Consider the following 26,676-nt stretch of genomic DNA (forward strand, 5'->3'; position numbering starts at 1 on the left):
TTCTTTCCCCTTCTCTATTTTTCTAATGCCAAATCTTTAGACAACTCGAAGGGAGAAAATAGATGAGGGATGCACCCCAGGCATCAACCGCGCCTCTCCCATATGGTCCTCCAGGCCCACCCAGGCACCAACCTCCACTCCCCCCCTCCCCATATTGATGTATCTAACGGATAAAAGTGTTAGTTACTGTAGGAACCCCGAGGGGGGCTTTTCTCCTCCCCCTGGAGCACTAATGCCTACGTAAGGAACCCTGATACATCTTTGATCTACGAATACCCTCAGGGGACCACCTCCATCTTATTGTAGCGTTATATCGTTGTTAGACATGTCACTAAAATTTATAATCCACTCAGCACAAGACCGCACACTAGACAGCTAAGATGCCTCTTCTACTATATACAGATGTACTATGGCCCATCCTGTTGTCTCTTTGCCGTTGGCATTGCTATACTAATATGATGAGTGAGCAAAAATTAGGGACTTAGAAACTATCCTCACCGTTAGAGACCACCAAATGTAAAGATAGATATTTTAGTTACAGTTTTCACTTTACTTTAAAAGTTTATGTTGCATCGAACTGAGCCAACCTGGAGTCTCTTATTTTGCTAAATCTGAATTACCACAACCCGGTGATCTATTGGATACCACTCACAGATCTCACCTAATGCTCACAATTTATTGCTAAGTCTTCTTCAATATGCAGTATGCCTGTCAAAAAACAAATGTGCTGAATTCCATGTACAACTGTTTGAACCTGACAAACTTTTTCTCTGTTATATTTGTATATTGTGCAATCTTTGAATTTACACATGCATAACAAAAATAAAGAATTGTAAAAAAAAAAGTTTTATTGGTTGGGGGTTCTACATGCTGGAGTGGGTGACCATTGTAATTTGACGTCACCACTAAATTTCTCCAGTTACAAAATATCATGTTTAGCATTCGTGTCTCCATGCCAAAGTTTTGAGGCTTTTCATATGACGTGTGGTGTTAGCAATGGCTGCTTAACTTCATGGAAGTGATGTTAGAAACCTAGGCCTCTATTTAATATTTTGAGATAAACTTTTAAAATGATATAATATTGTGAAAAATATAAACCTTTTTTTATATATATTATTATTAGATATGATATATATTTTTGATAATTTTATATTTTTAAAACAATCATTTGAAAAGTGTATCCAAAAACTACTATTACTTAGAATCGTGAATGAGATCAGTTATCTCTAAAATATTCAATGATCTAAACTTCACTCCACTCCAAGGGCATAAAAGATGAAGGAGTTCTCTAAAAAAAAAAAAAAAAAAATATATGCTCTGTTTAGTAAATCTACCGGGGGAGTTTAACAAATATGCAAACTGCAGAAATTATACTAAGGATTTAAAATCTCCTAATATTGCCTGTGGCAGCAGTTAATGTATGAGATAATTATTACACGTTGTGTTTAAGTTTAATTAAATGTTAGGTTACAAGATATCCGTATCGCTGACGTCATTCTCTTGTGTTTTAGATGTGGATGAATGCACCAGCAATCCATGCAGCCAGGAGTGCGCCAATGTGTACGGATCCTACCAGTGCTATTGCCGCCGCGGGTACCAGCTCAGCGATGTGGATGGAGTCACGTGTCAAGGTAAAATCATTTCATAAATTAGACAGAAACACATTTTACTGATCAGTAGTGATGTCCCGAACAGTTCGCCGGCGAACATAGCTTGTTCGTGGCGAACACGGCGGGCGAACATATGCGATGTTCGGTCCGCCCCCTATTCGTCATGGAGGTGGGAGGGTCTGGGAGGGAGGGTCTGCTGCTGATTGGCTGGAATGTGTCTGCTGACTGTGAGGTACAGGGTCAAAGTTTACTCAATGATGACAAATAGGGGGCGGACCGAACATCGCATATGTTCGCCCGCCGCTTTCGCCACGAACAAGCTATGTTCGCCGGCGAACAGTTCCCGGCGAACTGTTCGGGACATCACTACTGATCAGCTTTAATGTGAGAACTAAGAGCAGAAAGTCTTGTAGTTCTGGCTCCGTGAGAAAGCAGATAGTTAACACCTTGACCAAAAACAAACAACTTATCATTTGGGTTTTAATCATGGATCTGAGAATTATGGGGAATAGACAAAGAAATTGCTCTTTGGACAATTTTGGCCTAAATTTCGCAATGATATTATCAATTCCCCATTCAGTTACTAAGATCCTAATGTGCCAATTCCCCTATACAGTAGAATAAATCCTGTGTTCAGGTATTCTGTGTTATATTTCCACGGAATGTCAGTAACAGATTGTCCAATTGTTTCCTTTTTTTTGGAATGAAATAATATTTACTTGACTTTGTCTGCCAGGTGAAAGTTCTATACATTCCCTCCTTTGGCATGCATAGTGTTTTACAAATAGAGTGCAAGCTCTTGTGATACATTAGTGAATATATTGGTGTCATCATATATTATCATTAAATCTATAATGGTTGTTTCCGTAGTAATGCTCTCTCTCTTTGCTCTCTGGCGGTTTACAGATATTGACGAGTGCGCCTTGCCGACGGGTGGTCACATCTGCTCGTATCGCTGTAACAATGTCCCCGGCAGCTTCCGGTGTACATGCCCTCTGACTGGGTACACGCTGGCAGCCAATGGCCGCAACTGCCAAGGTACGGAAAGCTTTTTCCTTATAATACCAGGATTTCAACATTTCCTTTGTTTTGCGGAACCAATGAGCAAATCTTGGGGTATTTACCGAGATATTAAGCAAGAAAAACATTTAACTTGGAAAGTTTAGTTTTTGAGAAGTAATTAATTTCAGATATTCAATGAAAATATGGGGCATTGAGAATAGGCAACAGTGACATCTAGTGGACATTTATTGGAACAACAAGATAAGATCGCTCGTTGAACAGTTTGAAATAACATTAACATTTTTTTATTTGTAATTTACAAACATTGTACAGTGATACAGGCAGTGATCTGTTTATGTTTTACGCTGCCCTAGTCCATGTGTTCACACTTCAGATATAATTTCTATCAAACTAACAGACACAAACGGAAAAGCAACAACAATCAGGCTTATTCACCAAAGAGAGAATTCAACGTGAATTTCAAATTTAAGGCCAAAATAGCCAATAATTTCTCCACAATTCACTGAATTGTAGACCCCACTACCTTGGTGTATTGCGTCCTGTGTCATTAATGTTAGAAATACAATGTCTCTCACAGATGTTGATGAATGCGTTACCGGAACGCACAACTGCTCGGGAACAGAGACCTGCGTCAATGTTCAGGGAGGATTCCGTTGCTTGTCTTTCGAATGCCCAAAGAATTACCGCAGATCTAGTGACAGGTAAGAGAAATTTGATTGGTCTCATTTGATGTTTGGGGTGCGAGGAAGGAGCCTCTCTATAATAACGAATCTGTCATTTAAAGGAACACTTTAGTGCTATGGAATACAAAGCTGCAGTGTCACTCTGCCCCCTCCCTTGTGGCCACCCCCCCCACTGCAATTAAACGGTTAAAACCATTTAAATACGTACCTGAATTCCAGCGATGTTTGAAGACGCTGGACGTCCTCGTGCACAGTTTTTCTAAGACTGCAATATTTTTACTTGCAGGGCTAAAGGGACAGGGACACTGCACACATTTCATCTCATTTAAGTGGTCTGGGTGTCTATAGTGTCCATTTAAAGCACACTTGGAAGGAAAGTCACATATATGGCCAGATATGGCAGTGTTTAGATTCAGTTTATTATATCACTTTCTGAATGATTGTTGAAATGACTCCATGGAGATTATTTTACTATCTCCTGACACTCTTCCACTCAGCCACGATTGGGAACATTGGAACTACAACGGAGTTCCCTCTCCCAGCACTGTCAGCCTTTCATTGTCATCTAAGTTTGAACAAATTCTCACTTGACAAAGGGGAAATTCATATAGCTGCAGAGGGTATAGGATATGGGTGCTGGTGGGAGCCCGAAATTTAGACCGAAAACATAGGGATGGAGTCCATTGACTCCTAGTACTATAACCACTGCTATAAGCTGAAAATATAATGAGCTGTAATGATTTAATAAACTGAAATAATATAATGGGCTGTAACAATACAATAAGCTGTAATAACACAATAAGCTGTAATAATATAATGAGCTGTATTAATACATTGAGCTGTTCAATACAATAAGCTATATTAATAAATTGAGCTGTAATAATACAATAAGCTATAATAATACAATGAGCTGTAATAATACAATGAGCTGTAGTAATACATTGAGCTGTAACAATACAATAAGCTATAATAAAACAATAAGCTATAATAAAACAATAAGCTGTAATAATACAATAAGCTGTAATAATACAATAAGCTGTATTAATACAATGAGCTGTATTAATACAATGAGCTGTAACAATACAATGAGCTGTAACAATACAATAAGCTGTAATAATACAATGAGCTGTAACAATACAATAAGCTGTGATAATACAATGAGCTTTAACAGTACAATAAGCTGCAACAATGCAATAAGCTTTATTAATACATTGAGCTGTAATAATACAATACGCTGTAATAATACAATGAGCTGTAATAATACTATAAGCTGTAATAATACTATAAGCTGTAATAATACAATAAGCTGTAATAATACAATGAGCTGTATTAATAAATTAATCTGTAATTATAAAATGAGCTGTATTAATGCAATAATCTGTAATAATACAATGAGCTGTAATAATACAATGAGCTATATTAATACATTAAGCTGTAACAATACAATGAGCTGTAATAATACAGTAAGATGTAACAATACAATGCTGTAATAATACAATAAACTGTAATAATACAATGAGCTGTATTAATATATTGAGCTGTAATAATGTAATGATCTGTATTAATACAATAATCTGTAATAATACAATGAGCTGTATTAATACATTGAGCTGTAATAATACAATTAGCTGTTAATATATTGAGCTGTAACAATACAATAAGCTGTATCAATACAATAAGCTGTAATAATACGATGAGCTGTAATAATGCAATGAGCTGTAACAATGCAATAAGCTGTATTAATACATTGAGCTGTAATAATACAATATGCTATAATAATACAATAAGCTGTAATAATACAATGAGCTGTAACGATACAATAAGCTGTAATAATACAATGAGCTGTAACAATACAATAAGCTGTAATGATACAATGAGCTGTAATAATACAATGAGCTGTAATAATACAATGAGCTGTAATAATGCAATGAGCTGTAACAATGCAATAAGCTGTATTAATACATTGAGCTGTAATAATACAATATGCTATAATAATACAATAAGCTGTAATAATACAATAAGACATAGAAGGTTATGGTGGTTTGAGAATCCCTTTAAGTGGATGAGAAATAATTAGTTTCTGCCTTTTTAAATACGTTGTATTAATACATTGAGCTGTAATAATACAATTAGCTGTATTAATACATTGAGCTGTAATAATACAATTAGCTGTATTAATACATTGAGCTGTAATAATACAATTAGCTGTATTAATACATTGAGCTGTAATAATACAATTAGCTGTGTTAATACATTGAGCTGTAACAATACAATAAGATGTAATAATACGATGAGCTGTAATACTACAATAAGCTGTAATAATGCAATTAGCTGTATTAATATATTGAGCTGTATTAATATATTGAGCTGTATTAATATATTGAGCTGTAATAATGTAATGAGCTGTATTAATACAATGAGCTGTAATAATACAATGAGCTGTAATAATACAATGAGCTGTAATAATACGATGAGCTGTAATAATACATTGAGCTGTAATAATGCAATTAGCTGTAATAATACGATGAGCTGTAATAATACATTGAGCTGTAATAATGCAATTAGCTGTATTAATATATTGAGCTGTAACAATACAATAAGCTATAATAAAACAATAAGCTGTAATAATACAATGAGCTATAATAATACAATAAGCTGTAATAATACAATGAGCTGTAATAATACAATAAGACATAGAAGGTTATGGTGAGTTGAGAATCCCTTTAAGTGGATGAGAAATAATTAGTTGCTGCCTTTTTAAAAGAATCTAGTCACTTACTCTGTATGTTTTTTATTGCTAAACATTGTCTTATATTTATTGCGTTTTATGGAATCCCACATATCTCTGAGATATATTTACAGGGCTTTTTACTAAAATGAATTCAAAGTGTAGCCATAGTTAGTGAAGCTGAAAGCTATTTTGTCCAGGAAATTAAAATCCACTTTGAATTCGTACCTTAGTAAATAACCCTATTTGGCTATTAGTCTCTTAGAAAGTTCCAGGAATCGTTACCAGCCATGGATTCATTATTCCAGCCGCAACAAGACAAATCCCGTGCCCTGTTTTGGCATTTTTTTTCTCATCAGACTTAAAACAGGCTTTATCTTTGGGACCTGATTTAACGTGCCGGGAGATAGTTAATTGTAGACGTAATTTCCTGACAATATCGCTGTCGCCTTGAGAGACTCAAGATGAACTTAAATAATAAAACTCCATGTGTGATTGTACCCTTTATACGGCGTCTGATATAATGTCCTGAGGTTGTCTTGCCACCTAGTGCATATTACTGTTATTTATATCAAGATATTTCATGTCCATCAAGTTGTTCATTAGCCGGTACCCTCCGATAAGGGCAGATTTATATTAAACCAATTACGTTCACAAAAACTACAGAAACGTTTTACAGAATAATGTGTAAATATACAATGACTTCACATCCTTTCCACGCAGACACTGCTACTACTGTCCTACGGGGGTATTACAGGATCTCTGAGACAAGAAATTATACTCTATACGCATTGTGCTTTAATCAAAGCTTTGACTTAATCCAGGCTGCGATACAACAGAATAACTAAAAATGGATTTCTGGGGACTCTTAATATTATTCAGCATCACTTTATTAAGCTAATTTAACCCGGGCCCTCTTCACCTCCTGGTTCTGTCGAATTTACTTTGTTTTAGATGTACAATTCATTAAACGAATCAACTCGTCTGACGACAAGTTGATTCACCCAGCATAAAACCCCGTTTAATTGACTTTTAAACCAATCGATTAGTTTAAAACAAATCCAAAGGGGTTGTATGCCATATTAAATTATTTGTTAATTAATGCATGTCTGGTTTGTTTGCCAGTTACCTCCTGCTTTATTTCCCCTCTTTAATGCGGTAAAGAGCTACGGAATATGCTAAATAATCGCAATAATAATTGTAAACTGTGCATTAAATAATAGACTTGTGCAAAAAAAAAATCATTATTCTTACTTGTCCAAATACAATGGTTGATAATTGTTGCCAAAACCCACCAATTCCAAATCTCCAAATCGATATTATCTGCAGGTAATCCCATAGATAAACCAATAAGGAATGAATTCATTTAACAAGTTCAAGGATTTAGTTTCGGATAAACACATTAAAACAAATGTATTGCCCATGTCTAATAGATAACATGATATATGAAAAGTGACGTCAGAAATTCTCCCCAGATGTGGATTTATTCTGTGACTGTCTCTGGGGAGATGGCGTGCTGCCCCTTACACCATGTCCGTATGACAGTCAATGTGGCGTTGGTGATATAGAATCCTTGGGTCACGTCCTTTCTTGGGGTTCACGTCACGCCCATCCAAGATTTGGTATCTATTTACCATTTTCTGTGTATCTACCACTGGGTTCTATGGTCGGGACATTTTGAATTCCCCCACTGTGTCAAACAGGAAATAAGAAACACATGCTCTGCATATAATTTATAAAATATAACACTCACCTGTCATCCAGGCAATGTACAACTATACGTACTGATATACAGCTATACATTCTTAGCTAAGATTATTCTCTCTGTTTCCAAGATGGCAGGTATAATGGGTGGGAAGGCTGCACAGGGGATTTCAACCCTAAAATGTTACCATTGCCTAAACTACTAGCCAGACCAAGAATTAACTAGCCACTGTAAGCCTGCAGGGCCCATGGCACACTCACCGGGGTGAATTTATACTTACTGAGCTTCCAGTTCTGCTACCTTGCTTCATTTTTTGACTCCCGTTTTGACATGTTTGGAAGTCACTCAACTTGTCGCCATTCAATGCCCAGACAGCGTCATTTAGCGGTCACCTATGGAACATAGCGTGTTGATGGCGGTCAGATAAGCGCAGTCCTGCATTGGCCTTGCATTGCTCTGCAGAGACATCTGACACCTCCGGCTGTAGGAAACTGGGCGCAGGGAATGTGACTGTAGTTGTCAAGCCGTACTAAAATGTTTTGAAATCTTACTGTGGGATGGGGCCAGAACACTCCTAACACCATAACTACTGCAGCAGGCTCCAGTGGTTATAGTGCTTGGGACATTCATTACTGTGTAGCTGGTAAAATCCATTCAAAATGATAAATCTATTGTTAGATGAATTCCAGTTGGTAGTTATGGTTTACAAAGTAAGATCACTCACAAATTGAGATACTTTGTTGCTCGATAATTGTATCTGAGTGCAGGTAGTGGTTACAATGATACATTTGTACATTATTTCTATTTGGTTGATTACCTTGGCTCCGGGAGACACTTATTGGTAAATTCAACTCTTGCGCCAGTTAAGCAGCTTCTGTCGTCAAGGTCACTTGTAATTGACAGTAGATTTGCCAATTTGTAGCCATTATTTTCTTTGGCTTCCCTTGTAGAACTTCAACGTACATCCATGTTTATCACTGTAAAGTAATTTCTCTGTACGTATCGCAGACAGATTGTACACAAAACAATTGATTGTTGCTGGCGATTGCCCCATTCTTTCCCTAGATTCTCTCCTCCAGGTTTCTGTTGATATATATAGAGCCCAAATAGTGTTTTAAACTTCGTTGCATGCTGGAGTTGGGCACCGTCTACTGGAAGACTCACCTGCTCGCTAGCTTGCTTGCTTTGTGTTCATTAATCCTTTTCTTGTCTTCTCTTCTCACTTTTCTTGCAGTCGCTGTGAGCGCTTGCCTTGTAGTGACACTGAGTGCCAGAGCCTGCCCCTGAGAATAAGCTTTCACCACCTAGTGCTCCCCACCAACATCCAACCTCCCTCCAGCGTATTCCGCATGGGTCCCACCCACAGCATCCCCGGGGATGACATTCAACTGTCCATCACCAGTGGGAACGAGGAGGGCCATTTCATCACCACTAAACCGAACTCTCACAGTGGCCTTGTGAATGTGCTGAAAACTATCACAGAACCCAAGGACATTCTTCTAACTATCCAGATGAATCTCATTCGCCATGGGACTGTCAGCACATTTGTAGCTAAACTACATGTCATTGTCACAAAAGAGCTTTGATCCAATATTTGCTTTGGGGGCTTATCTTCATTGCTGTTTTTTTCCACCATTTTTGTTTTAGGTTTAATAAAGTTTTCCTTGTTACATGGGGTCCAGCCATAACTTGGGTAGAGGGGTATGTCAACTTGGTCAGAAGAAAGGTTGCATGTCTCTCTTGGACTTCCTCCAATCTTAATATCTGTTATGTTTTCTTATTACTTGGGGTCTTGGGATGTATAATTGAGCACATGCTCAATTTAGCACCAACTGGCCACATGTCACAAGACCTAGTTAGTTTCAGACTCTTTAAAGCTATTACAACTTTCTCACTGTCTGTTCGGGTGGCCTAGAAGGACATCAAAAGCCCATCAAGAAAGCTTAGATTGGATTAGGTTATGGTGGAAATTCTACATGAAGACTTGGCTACATCTGAAGATAAACCCATTGGTGTCGTTGAGAGACAGCCAGGGATAAAAATATGTTATTTCTAAATTCTTTAAACACAAGCGGGTCCCTTTTTTCTCCTTTGAACTGGAATTTATAAGTTCTGCGTTGTGGTCTTAAAACAGACCCAAAGTGAATAAACATTTATAAACAGATCTGTTTTCATTGTAGTTCGTACATCGTAGAAATACACATTGCTGTGATATTTTCGTTTTCCTGCCTTTGTCCAGTATTTTCCTTGTTTCTTTAAAATGTTCCAGGTGGCCAGCAGGACTTGCAGTTTCTTTACAGACAACACACTTTCTTCAATATATTGGTTTTATTAGATTTCTAGCAAATGTACAAATGAAAAATTATTTCCCTTGACATATTTTCGACCTTCCTAGGAATGACTGCTATGCCACTTGGCATAGAAGTAAAGGGAACAAACATTGGGCACATCAGTTACGTATGGAAGTATTGCGGTATCATCTCACTACTCCTGGTGACCACCTGCTTCCTGGAAATAGTGTGGACTTTTTGGTTAGCAAAATGGTGACATTGTACATTTCGTTGTGACTCTCTGACGGACTGCTGACTTCATAGTCTGTCTGGTTGGGCGACACTGGAGATAGGTTTCCAGATCATCATGTTTAGGCCAGATTCCTACATAGGGGTTTAAAGATTGTTTATGACCAAGCATGCTCTGCCTTACCTTTCTTCCACTTGTGCTATGACCACTGGCACTAGTTCTGCATTCATAATGTTACTGGCCGCCCTATATTATTATTAACTCATTCCCTCATGTTACTAGCTCTCTCCCTGCTCATAGTACAAACTCTATTTTATATAATGTCATTAGCGTATTTGTTGTTCATATCATCTACCTAGATATTCCCAATATCACTAGCCTTCACACACATATCACGTGCCCTCTCTCTCGGTGCCACTAGTTCTTTTCCAAGAATATCACTAAATCACTAACTCTTTTCTCTCAAATATTGCCCTCTTTCTTACCCTCACTAGCCCCCTTCCCACAATATTACTAGCCCTCTCCTTCTAAATATCACTAGCCCTCTTCCAAATGTCACTAGCCCTCTTATCAAAATATGCTAGCCCTCTCTATGAAAGTCACTAGCCCTCTTCCAAATATCACTAGCCCTCTCCCTTCTTTCATTATCACTAGCCATCTCCCTCTTAGTGTCACTAGCCCTCTCCCTTCTTTCATTATCACTAGCCATCTCCCTCTAAGTGTCACTAGCCCTCTTCCCCTGGTGTGGAAGAGCTGTAGCACTACATCAAGTTCATAGCAAATGTTCTGTAAAGAAAATTAGGGCAATGTTCATACCCAGCACACCTACCTAGAAATACATGAATTCCTTTATCTTTCAATGATACACAGATTTGTAAAGGTTTTTTTTTTTTCCGAAGAGTGTATTGTCAGGAATTCAAAGTGAATTTACATTTTATGCCAAAATCGATAAAAGGAAGTGTCAGTTATGTTTTAATTTCGACAGTTTTGCCTGTGGCTGTCTGTGTGTAGGTTTTCTGTATAACCCAGCTGTACATGCGCAGTCGCCATAAATACTGGTTCTGGGATAATACTGACTACAAATCATTACACGTGTTGCCAAGATTAAATCTGAAATTCACTTTGAATTCCCAGCATTGTAAAAGTTTATTCAGAATATTAAATCATTTGAAGAGTTTATCCAAAAATATTAAATCAAGGCCTTGGTTAGAACCTCAGCCTGGCTATGTTAGCCTGTACCGTGTTATTTGAATGAAGTTTACTCAAATTCAGTGTTTAGTGACTAACCCTTTCAAAGGGGAATGTGACCAAGAGTTGGGCGTTACATGCCGGTGGATGCCTTTTTGGTGCCAACCTGAGTCCATGGTTTCGTGACTGACGTACTATTCCGTTAAGAAATTCTGTCAAATGACACCAAATCTTGGCTTTCACTCTGCCCTGCGCAGCAATATGGCACTAACCGAAAGAAAGACAGTCTATTGACCTAAACGTGAATCTTTCTAAAGGAGTCTACGTAGGGGTAAGCAATAAAAAGTATACAATCATAGAATGAGCGCAAACTCGTATAAGAGGCGGGGTGATTTCCATAGAAACAATTTAGTAATCAGTTATATGGTATACAGATAGATTGTCAATCTGCATCACAAATCACAAGTGCACAAACTATATCTGATATCCAGAATGTAAAACTAAATTGCATATAGACAAATGTAAACACTGTGTGTAAAATGGGTCGATTACAGCTAGTATGTCAAAAATGTGAGACATGTATCAAAGTGAATACACAAGACATTCTTAAACCCTGAACCTGTATATTGAATTAAATTGTGTAGGATACTGAGCTTTTAAGGGATTGTTAGTCCTTCATTCTGCTCAGCTTGCAGGAAGGATCAGAGTGATGTGAGTCTCTGACAGCACAGATCTCTCCGCCAAAGCTTTATGGCACTGGAAGATGACATCGCGTCTCACTGCACCCAGTAAGTGAGGGCAGTACAAGCGCAGGGCGAGTTCTGTCTGTAGCACAATAACAGTGGTTCATTATTTTTTAAATTTGTTTTGCAAAGTGCGTTTCAAAAAAAACTCAGCTGCAAAAAAATATATATTTTGGCGTAGACTTTCGAATCTTTTTTTTGCATTCATCACATCTCACAGTTTAGTGCGTAAACCACATGGTGCAAAATCTGCAGTTTATGTGCACACGCCATTAAATTATCCACTGAAAACCGTTTTTCCTTCATCCTTTTTTACTGACTGAACCAGTACGTGTGGAGAAAAGAGAATTGATAATTTTAGAACAGCTGAATGTAAAAACTTTCCCTATCTATTTTTGTCTAAAATCTTCATAAATCCCATAGTTTTCATGACCTAAACAAATTGTGGTGTGTGGAGTTTCCACCAGAAAGCTGATTAAAGGGACACTATAGTCACCAAAACAACTTTAGCTTAATTAAGTGGTTTTGGTGTATAGAACATGCCCCTGCTGTCTCACTGCTCAATTCTCTGCCATTTAGGAGTTAAATCACTTTGTTTATGCAGTCATAGGCACACCTCCATGCATGTGACTTGCACAGTCTCCCTACACACTTCCTGTAAAGATAGATCAAGGTCTAATGTTTAAACTGTATTTGTTGCACAGTCTGTTTAGTTTAGAATTTCTTATTGAAACTGTACTGTTAGTATCTTGCTAGACCCTACAGGAGCCTCCTGTATGTGATTAAAGTTCAATTTACAGAGCAGGTAATACAAATTTCTAAAGCAAGTTACATCTGATTGAAATAGAAACCATTTTTTTCATGCGGGCTGTGCAAGTCACAATCAGGGGAGGTGTGACTAGGGCTGTATAGACAGAAACAAAAGTGATTTAACTCCTGAATGGCAGAGAATTGAGCAGTGAGACTGCAGAGGCATGATCTATACACCAAAACTGCTTCATTAAACTAAAGTTGCTCAGAGTGTCCCTTTAACTACAATAAACTCCCATAAACTCCTCTAGTGCACATAATCCATTCATGTGCTTTAATATGTGAGATATACTCAGCACTAACCTAGAAAAAATAAGGTAATATCCACTTTCTGGTTTAATGGCTCACTACAGAAGCGGAAAATCTGACGGATTGCAGCAAACACCAGATCGGTATATGTAACGCATTATTTGTATAATACATTAAAATGTGTCCCTATAAGGAGCAAATCATGACATCACAGAATAGCAGCTCCTTAAATACGGATAAAGAACGTGAGTCTCCATTTATTTACTTTCAATTGGTATCAGATGTGATTCCATTCTGCTGGAAAAAAATACTTTTCAAACAATTTATCTGCAAAAATTCTCCTAGACTTTACTGGATAATTTCTGTAGATAAATCATTTAAAAAGTTAAACAACAGAACTGGAAAAACCTGGCCATTGGCTGTTTTTTGTTTTTTTTTAGCAGCACAGTTGGCTCCACGTCACATTTCCGCCATTTAATCTTCTCTCCTTCCTTTTTTCAGTTACGAACGAGCTGACATGGTCCGCTGCATCAAGTCCTGCCGACCAAATGATCTGACGTGCATTGCTGATCCGGTCCACACCATTTCCAACACGGTGATCTCTCTGCCAACATTCCGCGAATTCAGTCGCCCTGAAGGTAAACGTCTTGTGTTCTCTTAGTACAGTAACTTTCCGATACATAATGTCTCTAATATACACAGTGCAGGTAGGGACAGTCGATATATCCTAACTAGCTGCAGGCCGACACATTGCAATAGGCCAGAGTGCCTGAAATTTTATAATATTTTTTTTTTTTTTAAAGATTAACTTCATGCTTATCATTAGAATGACTTTATGAATAAAAGCTTATATTTTAACTAGTATCGTAAGCTCGTATTCATTGTGACCTGCATCCAGGGCCGGATTAACATAGGAGCTGATGGAGCTGCAGCTCCAGGCCCAGGCCCATGGAATAGGCCCATTGAAAAAAAAAAAATGAAAAAAAAAAATTTTTTTTTCAATTTATTTTTTTTTTTTTTACACACACACTACTCTTAGGTTTGCCACCTGACTGGTATTTTACTGGCACAGACGGTATTTGAGACTGCCTGGCCGTGCCGGTATTGCAGTAATACTGGCAATACAAATGCAGGTATTTTTCTCAGAATAAGTGGAGATTACTCTGCAATACCAGCACCGGCCAGTAGGGGTCACTGTGTGTGGAGAGAGGCAGGGATAGGAAGGTACAGCATATCCCCATAGACATATAATACCTAGACGCCGCATTGACCTCGGGGGGCCATGAAATGCGGGCGCCATTTTGGGCCGGTCACCCGGTGTGGTATTATATGTCTATATATTAGGACTTCTGTCCCTAATTTTTTTTAATTTACTTTGCCTTAGTGACAAATCTCACTTTAGTAAATAGTGATGTGATTGTTTGTTCTCCTATTCTCTTTATGCTATCTCCATGCGGACTTCAAAGTGCAAAAGACAGAGCTGACAATAATAAAGAGTTGTAAATATCTACATTTTATTTTGCACAGTTCCAAAATCCATATTAGTTAAAAATAGGTGAAAAGTAAATACATTACAAATCAGGCAAAGATCCAGTCCCAGTTTAAAACATGTATATTAAGATGATAGATTGTGGGGTTAGTTCACTAAACTTATAATTTTAGCAAACCTAAATCCAAATGCAACGCATAGTTTCAATCAGGAAATTCAAATAATTTCAATGTATTGAGTAAATTTAGTCGATAACGTAAATAACCACAGAGGTCTTAAAGCAGCAAATGTCAGTTAATTTTATTTAATATCCCAGGATTAAACATCATGCTACTGGATCTGTACACCCTCCAGGTGGATTTTAAGACTAACCATGTTTACTTTGAGGACCTTGCTCTGCAGATCATAGACATGTCTATGCTGCAGATCACACTGTGACCGATCCAAGTCAATGCGGCGTCTAGTATTTTATGTCTATGCATATCCCTGCCTCTCTGTACTACTCACTGATCCGTGGGGACCAGCAACACAGCACAGAGTCCAGACAGCAGCTCGACAGCTCAGATAAGTGAGGGATGGGGGGGGAAAGGCAGCAGGGACACATGTGGACACTGAGACACTAGGGGACACATGTGGACACTGAGACACTAGGGGACACATGTGGACACTGAGACACTAGGGGACACATGTGGACACTGAGACACTAGGGGACACATGTGGACACTGAGACACTAGGGAACACATGGGGACACTGAGACACATGGGGACACTGAGACACATGGGGACACAGACACTAGGACACATGGGGACACAGACACTGAGACACTTGGGGACACTGAGACACATGGGGATGCTGAGACACATGGGGACGCTGTTTCTCCCAGTGTCCCCCATCCAGTGTCGCTAGTGTCTCAGTATCCCCAAGTCTCCCAGTGTCTGTGTCCCATGTCTCTGTGTGCCTAGTGTCACCATGTCTATGTCCACAACTGTCCCCATGTCTCCCAGTGTCCCCAAGTGTCTGTCTCCCAGCCAGTGTCCCATAGTCTCCCAGTGTCCCATAGTCTCCCAGTGTCCCATAGTCTCCCAGTGTCCCATAGTCTCCCAGTGCCTGTGTTCCCATGTCTCTGTGTCCCTAGTGTCTTAGTGTCCCCAAATGTTTCAATGTCCCCATGTCTCCCAGTGTCTGTGTCCCTAGTGTCTGTGTCCCCATTTCTCCCAGTTTCCCTAAATGTCTGTGTCCCCATGTCTCCCAGTGTCCCCATGTCTCCCAGTGTCCCCATGTCTCCCAGTGTCCCCATGTCTCTCAGTGTCCTAGTGACATGGGGACACACTGAGACACTGGGAGAAATGGGGACACTGAGACACTGGGAGACTAGGGGACTGGGCGACATGGGGACACAGACACTGTGATACATAGGGGCACTGAGACACTGTGTGACTTGCGAGACAGAGACACTGGGAGCAATCTATCTATACAGCAGAATCAAACTGAGTAGTTTGTTGGTGATTTTACAGATGTCACTCTGATGTCACTCCTTGTGATTATACAAAGGATTAAGGCTAGTATTTTGTTCCAAGAAAGGTGGCAACCTTAACTACTCTTCACATACTCTTGCTTAAAGTAGCACTATAGGGTCAGGAACACAATCATGTATTTCTGACCCTATTATGTTAAAACCACCACCCTGCCCCCTTCTTGCCTCCCTAAGTATAGTAAAAATATAACTTGTATTCAAGTCTGCAGCTGCTGGCTCTGCCTCTGAACTGACTGTCTGCTGACATCATCAGAAGTGGTGGTCTGAGCAAATTACAATACTTCCCCATAGGATTGTCTGAGACTGTCAACTAGGCAGATCTGGGGCAGAGCCAGCACAAGTCGTAGCCCTGGCCAATCAGCATCTCCACATAAAGATAAATTGAATCAATGCATCTCTATGAGGAAAGTTCAGTGTCTGCATGCCGAGGGTGGAGACACTGAATAGCAGTGCTGCACACTAGGCAGTACTGCCCCAGGAAGCACCTCTAGCAGCCATCTAAAGAGTGGCCAGTGGAGTTATTTTCTCTGAAAAGACAGTGTTTACTGCGAAAGGCCTGAATGGAATGATTCTACTAACCAGAACAAATACAATAAGCTGTAGTTGTTCTGGTGACTATAGTGTCCCTTTAAGTTTGGAAGCTTAAGAGGGATGTATGGGAACAAAACTTGTGTGGACTGGCTGACAATAAAATTAGTTTAGGTAATGCAGACGTTGGTCTCTCTAACACTGTGGCATGTCCCCATTCATCTACACTCACTACATACACCTTTTATCTGTCTCAGACTATATACCAGGAACTTCTGCCTGCTAGTAAGAAGCTAAGGAGACAAGTGGACCAGCGAGTGCTAGGGGACAGTCCTTAGAAAGCATTGAGTGAGCGCATCATTAGACGCATTTATGTCAAGCTCAGGGTGCTGCCTGCATAGTATGCCCTTAGTTGGACAGCCTGCATGATTGGCGGGCAGCCTGACATGCATTCATGCCAGGCTGTCCTTCAAATTCTTTGGACAGACATGCCCCCTTTTTGGGCATGTTCTCCCCTTTTGGCAGGTCTGGTCACGTGATTCGCACCGGTGGCCACCCTTTTATCCCGCCCATTGACTGCCTGCTTCACTGGACACTGCTGTTAAGGGTTATGGATTTAATTGAAAGATATAAATTAGAGAGATATTAGCATAGAGTATGTGTTTTCCTATAGCTGCATCCTATGAGTTTCCCTCCAGCACCATCTCCATCAGATACATGACGCTTGGGAGGTATGATTGTTTTAATGTTTTTGGTCGATAAGATTCCGTAATTAGGCCCATCATAATTGTCAGCACCAGGCCCAGTGTGCTCTTAATCCGGCCCTGCCTGCATCAGTATATTAAGCTCCTTATTTCAACACTGACGCTATGACGTTGTGACGTTGTTTGCATCAAATTATTAAAAGGGCGAAAATGGCAGAGATTTTAGTCCCTGACATCGTTAGTTTAGTGTCAGGGTTTGGGGTTAGGTTTAGAATTACCGTTAGGGTTGGAGGGTTAGGGTTTTGATTAAATGGTTTAGGTTAGAACTTGGTTTAACTGGTTAGGGTTACAGTTAGGTTTGGCCTTAAAGGGACGCTATAGGCATCCAGACCATTTCAGCTGGGTACACTGTTCATTCCCCTTAACCCTGCAATAGTCATTATTGCAGTTATTGAGAAACTGCAATATTTACTATCCAGGGTTAACTCCACCTCTGTGGCTGTCCGCATGCGCATTAGTTCCCTGACGTTCCTGCCTGACCCAGCGCAGAGGGACAATGGCTCTGTATTCAGATAAGTGATGAAGGGGTTCTGTGCTGTGGGGGGGGGGGAGGGGTCACGCGAGCGAGGGGGGCACTATAGGGAGCTATAGTGCTAGGAATACAAGTGTGTAATCCTTGCCTATAGTTTCTCTTTAAAGGGACACCCCAGGCACCAAAACAACTTAATCTGCCCTGGAGGCACTCTTACCTCAAAGGGTTAAACCATTCTCGAACGGTTTAACCCCTAAGTTGCCTTTAGCGGCGATCTTCACTCACCCCCTTGCCTTTGTCAGAAGTTCTGATCGGTGGAATCAGTCTTTCATTTATTTGAACAAGCGAGGATTGATTTGATACAAAGGAGGTAACTTAATAATAACCATTAATTAACTGATTCCCACGGATTCTTCATTGATGCTAATCTATAGACACAATAACAAACAAGATTGTTCCAAAAATATATATTTATTAACTGTACAATTCAGCTCAGAAACGGATAAAAATATCAATAATCAATAGAGCAGAAGATCTAATAACATGCAATACAAAACCCAATAGTCAATCTTCTTTTAGATAAAACAATTAATGGTTAAGTCAGTGAGCAGGTTAAATACTACCCATCAGGCAGTTAAAGCGGCGGCACTCTCACCCTCCCCTCCCAGACAAGGACCTGCTGGAGGAACATGGCAGCGCCTGCGAGTAACTGGTTCAGGTAAGTTAAACTCACCTCTCCCAGGCCACCAGTGGCAATGCCACCGTCGGGGGTCTTAGCAAATTATGACAGTGCCGCATTAAACAAATATCGTTACATGAGTGTCGCATTGAAACAGACAGATATAAGTGGTTTCTAATATTTAGAGGAGTCTACTAACAGAAATTAAAGTAACAGCTAATGCTTATTTAGAGTTTATTATTACTGAGTTTGATGCGCTTCGATTTTTAGTAAATTGCCCCTTTTTCTAAACATTTTGTTTTTGTAGAAATAATCTTCCTGCGTGCAGTGACCCCGGTCTACCCTCACGGCTTGCAGCCAGAAATCAGTTTCCGCATTGCAGAAGGCAATCTCAGAGACTCCTTCGACATCCAGAAACGTTACATAGATGGCATGGCAGTCGGTGAGTTGCATTCTTACAATTAGTTTACAGTTTTTATGATATTTCTGCAGAAATTCCTTCTTTACTCTCAGTGTGCTCAGTGCCTCCTCCTTTACTCTCAGTGTGCTCAGTGACCCCTCCTTTACCCTCAGTGTGCTCAGTGACCCCTCCTTTACCCTCAGTGTGCTCAGTGACCCCTCCTTTACCCTCAGTGTGCTCAGTGACCCCTCCTTTACCCTCAGTGTACTCAGTGCCCCCTCCTTTACTCTGTGTGCTCAGTGACCCCTCCTTTACCCTCAGTGTGCTCAGTGACCCCTCCTTTACCCTCAGTGTACTCAGTGCCCCCTCCTTTACTCTCAGTGTGCTCAGTGACCCCTCCTTTACCCTCAGTGTGCTCAGTGACCCCTCCTTTACTCTCAGTGTGCTCAGTGACCCCCCCTTTACACTCAGTGTGCTCAGTGACCCCTCTTTTACCCTCAGTGTGCTCAGTGCCTTCTCCTTTACTCTCAGTGTGCTCAGTGACCCCTCCTTTACCCTCAGTGTGCTCAGTGACCCCTCCTTTACCCTCAGTGTGCTCAGTGTACCCTCCTTTACCCTCAGTGTGCTCAGTAAACCCCTCCTTACCCTCAGTGTGCTCAGTGTACCCTCCTTACCCTCAGTGTGCTCAGTGTACCCTCCTTTACTCTCAGTGTACTCAGTAAACCCCTCCTTTACCCTCAGTGTACTCAGTGAACCCCTCCTTTACCCTTAGTGTGCTCAGTGTACCCTCCTTTACTCTCGGTGTACTCAGTAAACCCCTCCTTTACCCTCAGTGTACTCAGTGCCCCCTCCTTTACTCTGTGTGCTCAGTGTACCCTCCTTTACCCTCAGTGTGCTCAGTGTACCCTCCTTTACCCTCAGTGTGCTCAATGTACCCTCCTTTACCCTCAGTGTACTCAGTGCCCCCTCCTTTACTCTCAGTGTAGTCATTGACCCCTCCTTTACTCTCAGTGTACTCAGTGCCCCCTCCTTTACTCTCAGTGTGCTCAGTGACCCCTCCTTTACCCTCAGTGTGCTCAGTGCCCCCTCCTTTACTCTCAGTGTGCTCAGTGACCCCTCCTTTACCCTCAGTGTGCTCAGTGACCCCTCTTTTACCCTCAGTGTGCTCAGTGCCTTCTCAGTGACCCCTCCTTTACCCTCAGTGTGCTCAGTAAACCCCTCCTTTACCCTCAGTGTACTCAGTGAACCCCTCCTTTACCCTTAGTGTGCTCAGTGTACCCTCCTTTACTCTCGGTGTACTCAGTAAACCCCTCCTTTACCCTCAGTGTACTCAGTGCCCCCTCCTTTACTCTGTGTGCTCAGTGTACCCTCCTTTACCCTCAGTGTGCTCAGTGTACCCTCCTTTACCCTCAGTGTGCTCAGTGTACCCTCCTTTACCCTCAGTGTACTCAGTGCCCCCTCCTTTACTCTCAGTGTGCTCAGTGACCCCTCCTTTACCCTCAGTGTGCTCAGTAAACCCTTCCTTTACCCTCAGTGTACTCAGTGCCCCTTCCTTTACCCTCAGTGTACTCAGTGCCCCTCCTTTACCCTCAGTGTACTCAGAGCCTCCTCCTATACCCTCAGTTTACTCATTGACCCCTCCTTTACCATCAGTGCCTTCTCCTTTACCCTCAGTGTGCTCAGTGTACCCTCCTTTACCCTCAGTGTGCTCAGTGTACCCTCCTTTACTCTCAGTGTACTCATTGACCCCTCCTTTACTCTCAGTGTACTCATTGACCCCTCCTTTACTCTTAGTGTACTCAGTGCCCCCTCCTTTACTCTCAGTGTACTCAGTAAACCCCTCCTTTACCCTCCGTGCCTTCTCCTTTACTCTCAGTGTACTCAATGCCCACTCCTTTACTCTCAGTTTACTCAGTAAACCCTTCCTTTACCCTCAGTGTACTCAGTGCCTTCTCTTTTACCCTCAGTGTACTCAGTGCCCCTCCTTTACCCTCTGTGTACTCAGTGCCCCCTCCTTTACTCTCAGTGTACTCAGTAAACCCCTCCTTTACCCTCAGTGTACTCATTTACCCCTCCTTTACCCTCAGTGTACTCAGTGCCTTCTCCTTTACTCTCAGTGTACTCAGTAAACCCCTCCTTTACACTTAGTGTACTCATTTACCCCTCCTTTACCCTCAGTGTACTCAGTGCCTTCTCCTTTACTCTCAGTGTACTCAGTGCCCCCTCCTTTACCCTCAGGGTACTCAGTGCCCACTCCTTTACTCTCAGTGTACTCAGTAAACCCCTCCTTTACCCTCAGTGTACTCAGTGCCCCCTCCTATACCCTTAGTGTACTCATTGACCCCTCCTTTACCCTCAGTGTGCTCAGTGCCTCCTCCTTTACCCTCAGTGTACTCATTTACCCCTCCTTTACCCTTAGGGTGTTCAGTGCCTCCTCCTTTACCCACAGTGTACTCATTGACCCCCTCCTTTACTCACATTGTACTCAGTGCCTTCTTCTTTACCTTCAGTGTACTCAGTGTCCCGCTCCTTTGACTTCTGTGTGCTCGGAACTCCGTTCTTCACAACAGTGAGCTAACACACACACACACACAGATTTGCTGCATATATGGGATAAGTAACAGAGAAAATTAAAATCCCAGGTATAGGACCCTCTTTAAGGCTCTCGCCCTCTCCCACAGTGCATTCCACATTTCCCCAATTTTCTTTCTCCTCCGAGCTTCCTCCTTGGCTCCCCATCTCTTCCGTAATCTACGAGTGAAATCGCTGCTCTGTGTTACGTTTTATATAAATATTGGGGGGTTAAGGAGTAACTAAGTCCATCAGCTGTGGATCAGACACCACGTAATAAGGCAGCTCTGGGGTGACATCACATAAAGGGCAGATAGTATAATGTGTCCACTTATCTTGTAGAAGAAAACCTTCTTCTTGAGAAAATTGAATGAAAGAAGCGATCTGACTTATAAAATGGCTCTTTAATAAAAATATATCTTTAAAAGAATCCATAGATCCTGATTTATCATGGAAGACAGCCAGCCGCTGTAACTCTGCCACGCGGTCTGTGTCCTTGTAAGAGGGGGTTGTGGTCATTTCCAGACAGATCATTTGCCTGGGGATACATCGAGTGTTATTTGTTACACAGTCAGCGAGTTAGACAATTCCCCAAATCATTGTTTTTTTTTTGACAATTTATTGCAATTTGGGGCCAGTGATATACTGTTTAGTGAATAAATCACTAATTTGTATTTCTTTCTTGGTGAATTTTACAAAAGCTGATATTACCCTCAGCACGCTGTATATTTTAAGCTAAATTGACAGAGACAGAAAAAAAACTGCTGAAATGAAGGATTTTTCTTAAACAAATTCTGAGTTCTGGTAAATTAGTTAAAAATCAAGAAAATATGGGGTTTATTTACTAAGCAGTGAATTGCAATTAATTGAAAACTGAATTGCAAAACGTAAAGAACAGCACCTGGTATCAAAATAGCTGCTCTGATATTTCAGCTCAAACTTACTGGGTCTGTATTTAATTTGCTATAATTAACCGTATAGTGAATAAAGACCATGCAGTCTTATTTACTGCTGGGAACACAACATGTGTGATTTTTACATTTCTAAATTATAATATAATTTAAATATGTAATCTCTAAACATTATTTTTACGTCCAATAAATATTCATCTGATGTTGTCCTAAAATCATGGTCCTGCTAAATCCAAAGTCTAACAGCTGACAATGGATTGTGGGAATTATAGTCCAGAAAGAGCTGAAGGGCTGAGATTGGGCCCCTCCTATAAACAGATTATTGTGTATTTCGGATTATTTGATATTTACCTAGTGCTCGGTTATAGTCATTGCATTTTCCGGTAATCTGGAATAAAACTCCCATTTTAAGCAGCACTCTGGGGTCATTGAGTGGTTGCCAAGACTGATGAGAGTTGTGATACACATCAGCCTGGCTGCCAAAACTTACCTGTTCCTCTTTGGTAACAGATAGCATTCATGTTTTTTGGTTGTCGTTTCCCAGTCTGTTTCTGTGAATGGGACATTGATCATGTCTTTCCTTGAGCAGGAGTTATATTTAAATCTCTCAGCAGTAGGTAAGTTTATTCAACCTCTGACCCGTGTCATTGTTCTGTAGAACCCTTCAAAGAGCTTAAACTGTCTTGATGTAAAAGGGCCACACAGAACTCCCGCTGATCTGACATTAATGCTACAACTTACCATTGACCTCTTAAAGCTTACTGGTTAAAGTTCATGTTTTGGCTGCACAGGCATCAGAGGATCATCAATTCTTTGCTTAGGAAAAGCAACATTTCTGTCTTTTGAGTAAATTTAGGAGCCATGCCTTGCAGCAGTAAGGCACCCCTGAATTATTAAAACCCACCTTATGGGATGTGTTGTTGGATACTGTAAGCACCAAAACAACTTTATCTTAATTAAGCAATTTTGTGTACAGACCATGCCCCTGCCGTCTCATTGATCAATTGTCTGCCATTTAGGAATTAAATCACTTTTGTTTCAGTTTCTGCAGCCCACACCTCCCCTGGCTGTGACTGACACAGCGTGCATGAAAAAAATGCTTTAACTTTCAGACAGCTCTAACAGCACAGTGTGTTTACTTTAGAAGTTTGTATTTCCTGGTCTGTTAATTGAACTTTAGTAACACACAGAAGGATGTTGCAAGATATTAAGTGGACAAGAGATAATTATTTTATTATATTACAGTTGACATCATGAAATGTTATCATTTGTGTAAGGAAAATAAAATTTAGATCAGGAAGACATTATCTTATATACACAGACTGATAGGATAGAAAAGAGGGACAAATGAGTTCTGGTCCATACTAGTATAATGGTAAATTTCACTATTACCGGTATGTGTTAGACACTGCCCATTAATTTGCTTTAATCGAGAGTAAATTTTATAGAGAGATTTCACCTGCGTTTTAAAGGTCCAACTCGATGGACTTGAGTCGTTTTCGACATAGATTACTATGTAACCTTGTGCCCTTAATGAACTCTCCGTAATAACTATTTATCACAGACTATAATAGCTATTTAGATATATTTATAAATCTGTGCTTGGAACGCGGTGAACCAGACGTTGGCTGTTGGGTTTGAATCCCAATGGAAATCAGGCCAGAATTCCCTGCATGTCGGTGCCAAGCGTTGTTTGAACTATTTAAGTCAGAGCAATTTAGAGAGCTGTGTTTTTGTCAATTTAAAGACCTGTGGGGTCAAGCAGTTTAAAGTTATTTCATATCTGCCAAACCGTGAGACAAGCGTTCTCCCTCTGAAGTCATAACTACGTCTCATTAACATAACTTAACTTCTCTCTATTACTCTGTCCAAAATGGCCACAACATAAAGATTTATTAAAGTTAAGGGTTATATAGTGTCAGGAAAACGAGTTTGTTTTCCTGACACTATAGTGATCCTTTAATATTTAATATTTGATGTTTCTATAAGGGCTACTAAACTGGTTCATGGATTGCAGGATAAAACTTACCAGGAAAGGTTAAAGGATCTTAACATGTATAGCTTGGAGGAAAGACGAGATAGGCGGGATATGATAGAAACTTTTAAATACATAAAGGGAATCAACACAGTAAAGGAGGAGACTATATTTAAAAGAAGAAAAACTACCACAACAAGAGGACATAGTCTTAAATTAGAGGGGCAAAGGTTTAAAAACAATATCAGGAAGTATTACTTTACTGAGAGGGTAGTGGATGCATGGAATAGCCTCCCAGCTGAAGTGGCAGAGGTTAACACAGTGAAGGAGTTTAAGCATGCGTGGGATAGGCATAAGGCTATCCTAACTATAAGATAAGGCCAGGGACTAATGAAAGTATTTAGAAAACTGGGCAGACTAGATGGGCCGAATGGTTCTTATCTGCCGTCACATTCTATGTTTCTATGTCATTGTATATGTTATTGATTGCCATACAATGCATAGATAGCTGTGAATACTTACTCATTGTCCTGATTTTTACAATAAAATAGAATTTGAAAATAGCACATCCTATGTACAATAGTCAATCCTCTATAAAAACGAGACATTGTTTTATACTTGTGGTTATAAATTATATACAGTCCTCGATTCAAACCTGTAATTGGACAATAACATATTTTAATGGTTTCCTGTTGCCTTGCTCAGTCCCTACTTTTTCTTTTCAAACAGGAGTTGTTCGTCAAGTGAAACCCATTGTAGGACCATTCAACACCGTCTTGAAACTTGAGATGAATTACGTGGTTGGAGGTGTGGAGTCCCACCAAAATATTGTCAACGTCCACATCTTTGTCTCAGAATTTTGGTTCTAAAAAAAGAAAATTTTCTGAAGATCAGGCAGTTGCCTCTTGTGTACAACAGTAATACGTGTTTGTATTAGGTTTTGTGGCTGAAATTACTGCTAAGAATTGGTTCTACACACTTAGTAGACCAGGTAGTACCAACATCAACAAGTTTTCTTAAATGTAGATACATTTTGCAGACGATGGCTGAATATTAACCTGGCGTATCTTTTACAAAATAAAAAATGCTAGCTAAAAGTAAGGATGAAAAAAAACTGAATGTTTTACAGAATTTTAATAAATGATCAAAAAAAAATCAAATTAATTCCTAAATATTTAAGGAGGGAATACAAGTCACTCAAAACATGACTTACTCACTGGAAAATGTTTAATGAAAGGCCAGTTGAAGCATTATTAACAAAACAATTTTGTATTGTGCTTTTAGATCATTGGGAAAATGGAGACACATTTAAATGTTGTTTAAATGTTTCCCAAATTCAAGTTATATAAGGAGACATGATAGCCAATTTTCTGAAGATTTTGTCTTTTGTTTTTTCTTTTTAAATTATTGAGGGAAATAATAAAATGAACTTAATAGTGATTTTACATAGACAGTAAAGATTATTCTAGCCAACAAGTCTACGTATCGTATGGATGTTCTCATGATTCCATTTTGTAAATAAATGCCGTATCAAACATTAAAAATATTACCAATAAGGCACTTGCTTTGACTTGTAGTCAACATGTTGCTAAAATCTGAATTTACGGTAAATGCATCCAGAAATGCAATTTGAAACATTGTGTCCGTCAAACTATCAATCAGGGTTAGTCTTATCAGCCGGGTATTTACAAAGATACAAACCCGGGTTAGAAAAATTCAGATTGCTGGAGTGGACAGATTTAAGAATTATTTAAAAAAAATAAAAAATAAAACAACAACAAATTTTAGTAGTTTTTGTAAATCTCTACTTTTCCACCTGAAATTAAATGTATATTTTAATCTCTAGGAGATTTCTGGATGATTATTTGCTTAAAATGAAAATATCATGTGCAGTTTTTCCATATTCTCACCACTCCTTGTAAAATGAATAATGACACAAAATTGTGTTCATAACTCTGACTTAAAAATCAAATGTTTATAAATTCACCATATACTAATTAATGTACGTGTTGTTCCCAAGAAGCGTAGTGCAAGCTCATCATTAGACGCGCTCGCTCTACACTCAGGACATTAGGACCACTGAAACAGTGCTC

The 26,676-nt window shown here is 39.9% G+C and overlaps 1 protein-coding gene across 2 annotated transcripts in view; it reads left to right on the forward strand.

Annotated features, from left to right (window-relative positions):
- Window positions 1–26,206, forward strand: part of FBLN1 (fibulin 1) — a 57,669-nt gene extending 31,463 nt beyond the window's left edge. Inside the window, exons 12-17 of one of the 2 annotated variants that reach the window (XM_063446745.1) lie at window positions 1,512–1,631; window positions 2,517–2,648; window positions 3,211–3,334; window positions 13,761–13,897; window positions 19,034–19,168; window positions 25,313–26,206. In XM_063446745.1, the coding sequence (XP_063302815.1) occupies window positions 1,512–1,631; window positions 2,517–2,648; window positions 3,211–3,334; window positions 13,761–13,897; window positions 19,034–19,168; window positions 25,313–25,452 (788 nt within the window). In that variant the 3' untranslated portion in view covers window positions 25,453–26,206. Of the gene's footprint in view, window positions 1–1,511; window positions 1,632–2,516; window positions 2,649–3,210; window positions 3,335–8,983; window positions 9,420–13,760; window positions 13,898–19,033; window positions 19,169–25,312 lie in introns of those variants that run through there. The other variant, XM_063446746.1, reaches the window with a different exon arrangement.
- Window positions 26,207–26,676: the final 470 nt, after the last annotated feature.

The sequence above is a fragment of the Pelobates fuscus genome, chromosome 3 (assembly GCF_036172605.1).
Source record: "Pelobates fuscus isolate aPelFus1 chromosome 3, aPelFus1.pri, whole genome shotgun sequence".
Lineage (NCBI taxonomy): Eukaryota > Metazoa > Chordata > Amphibia > Anura > Pelobatidae > Pelobates > Pelobates fuscus.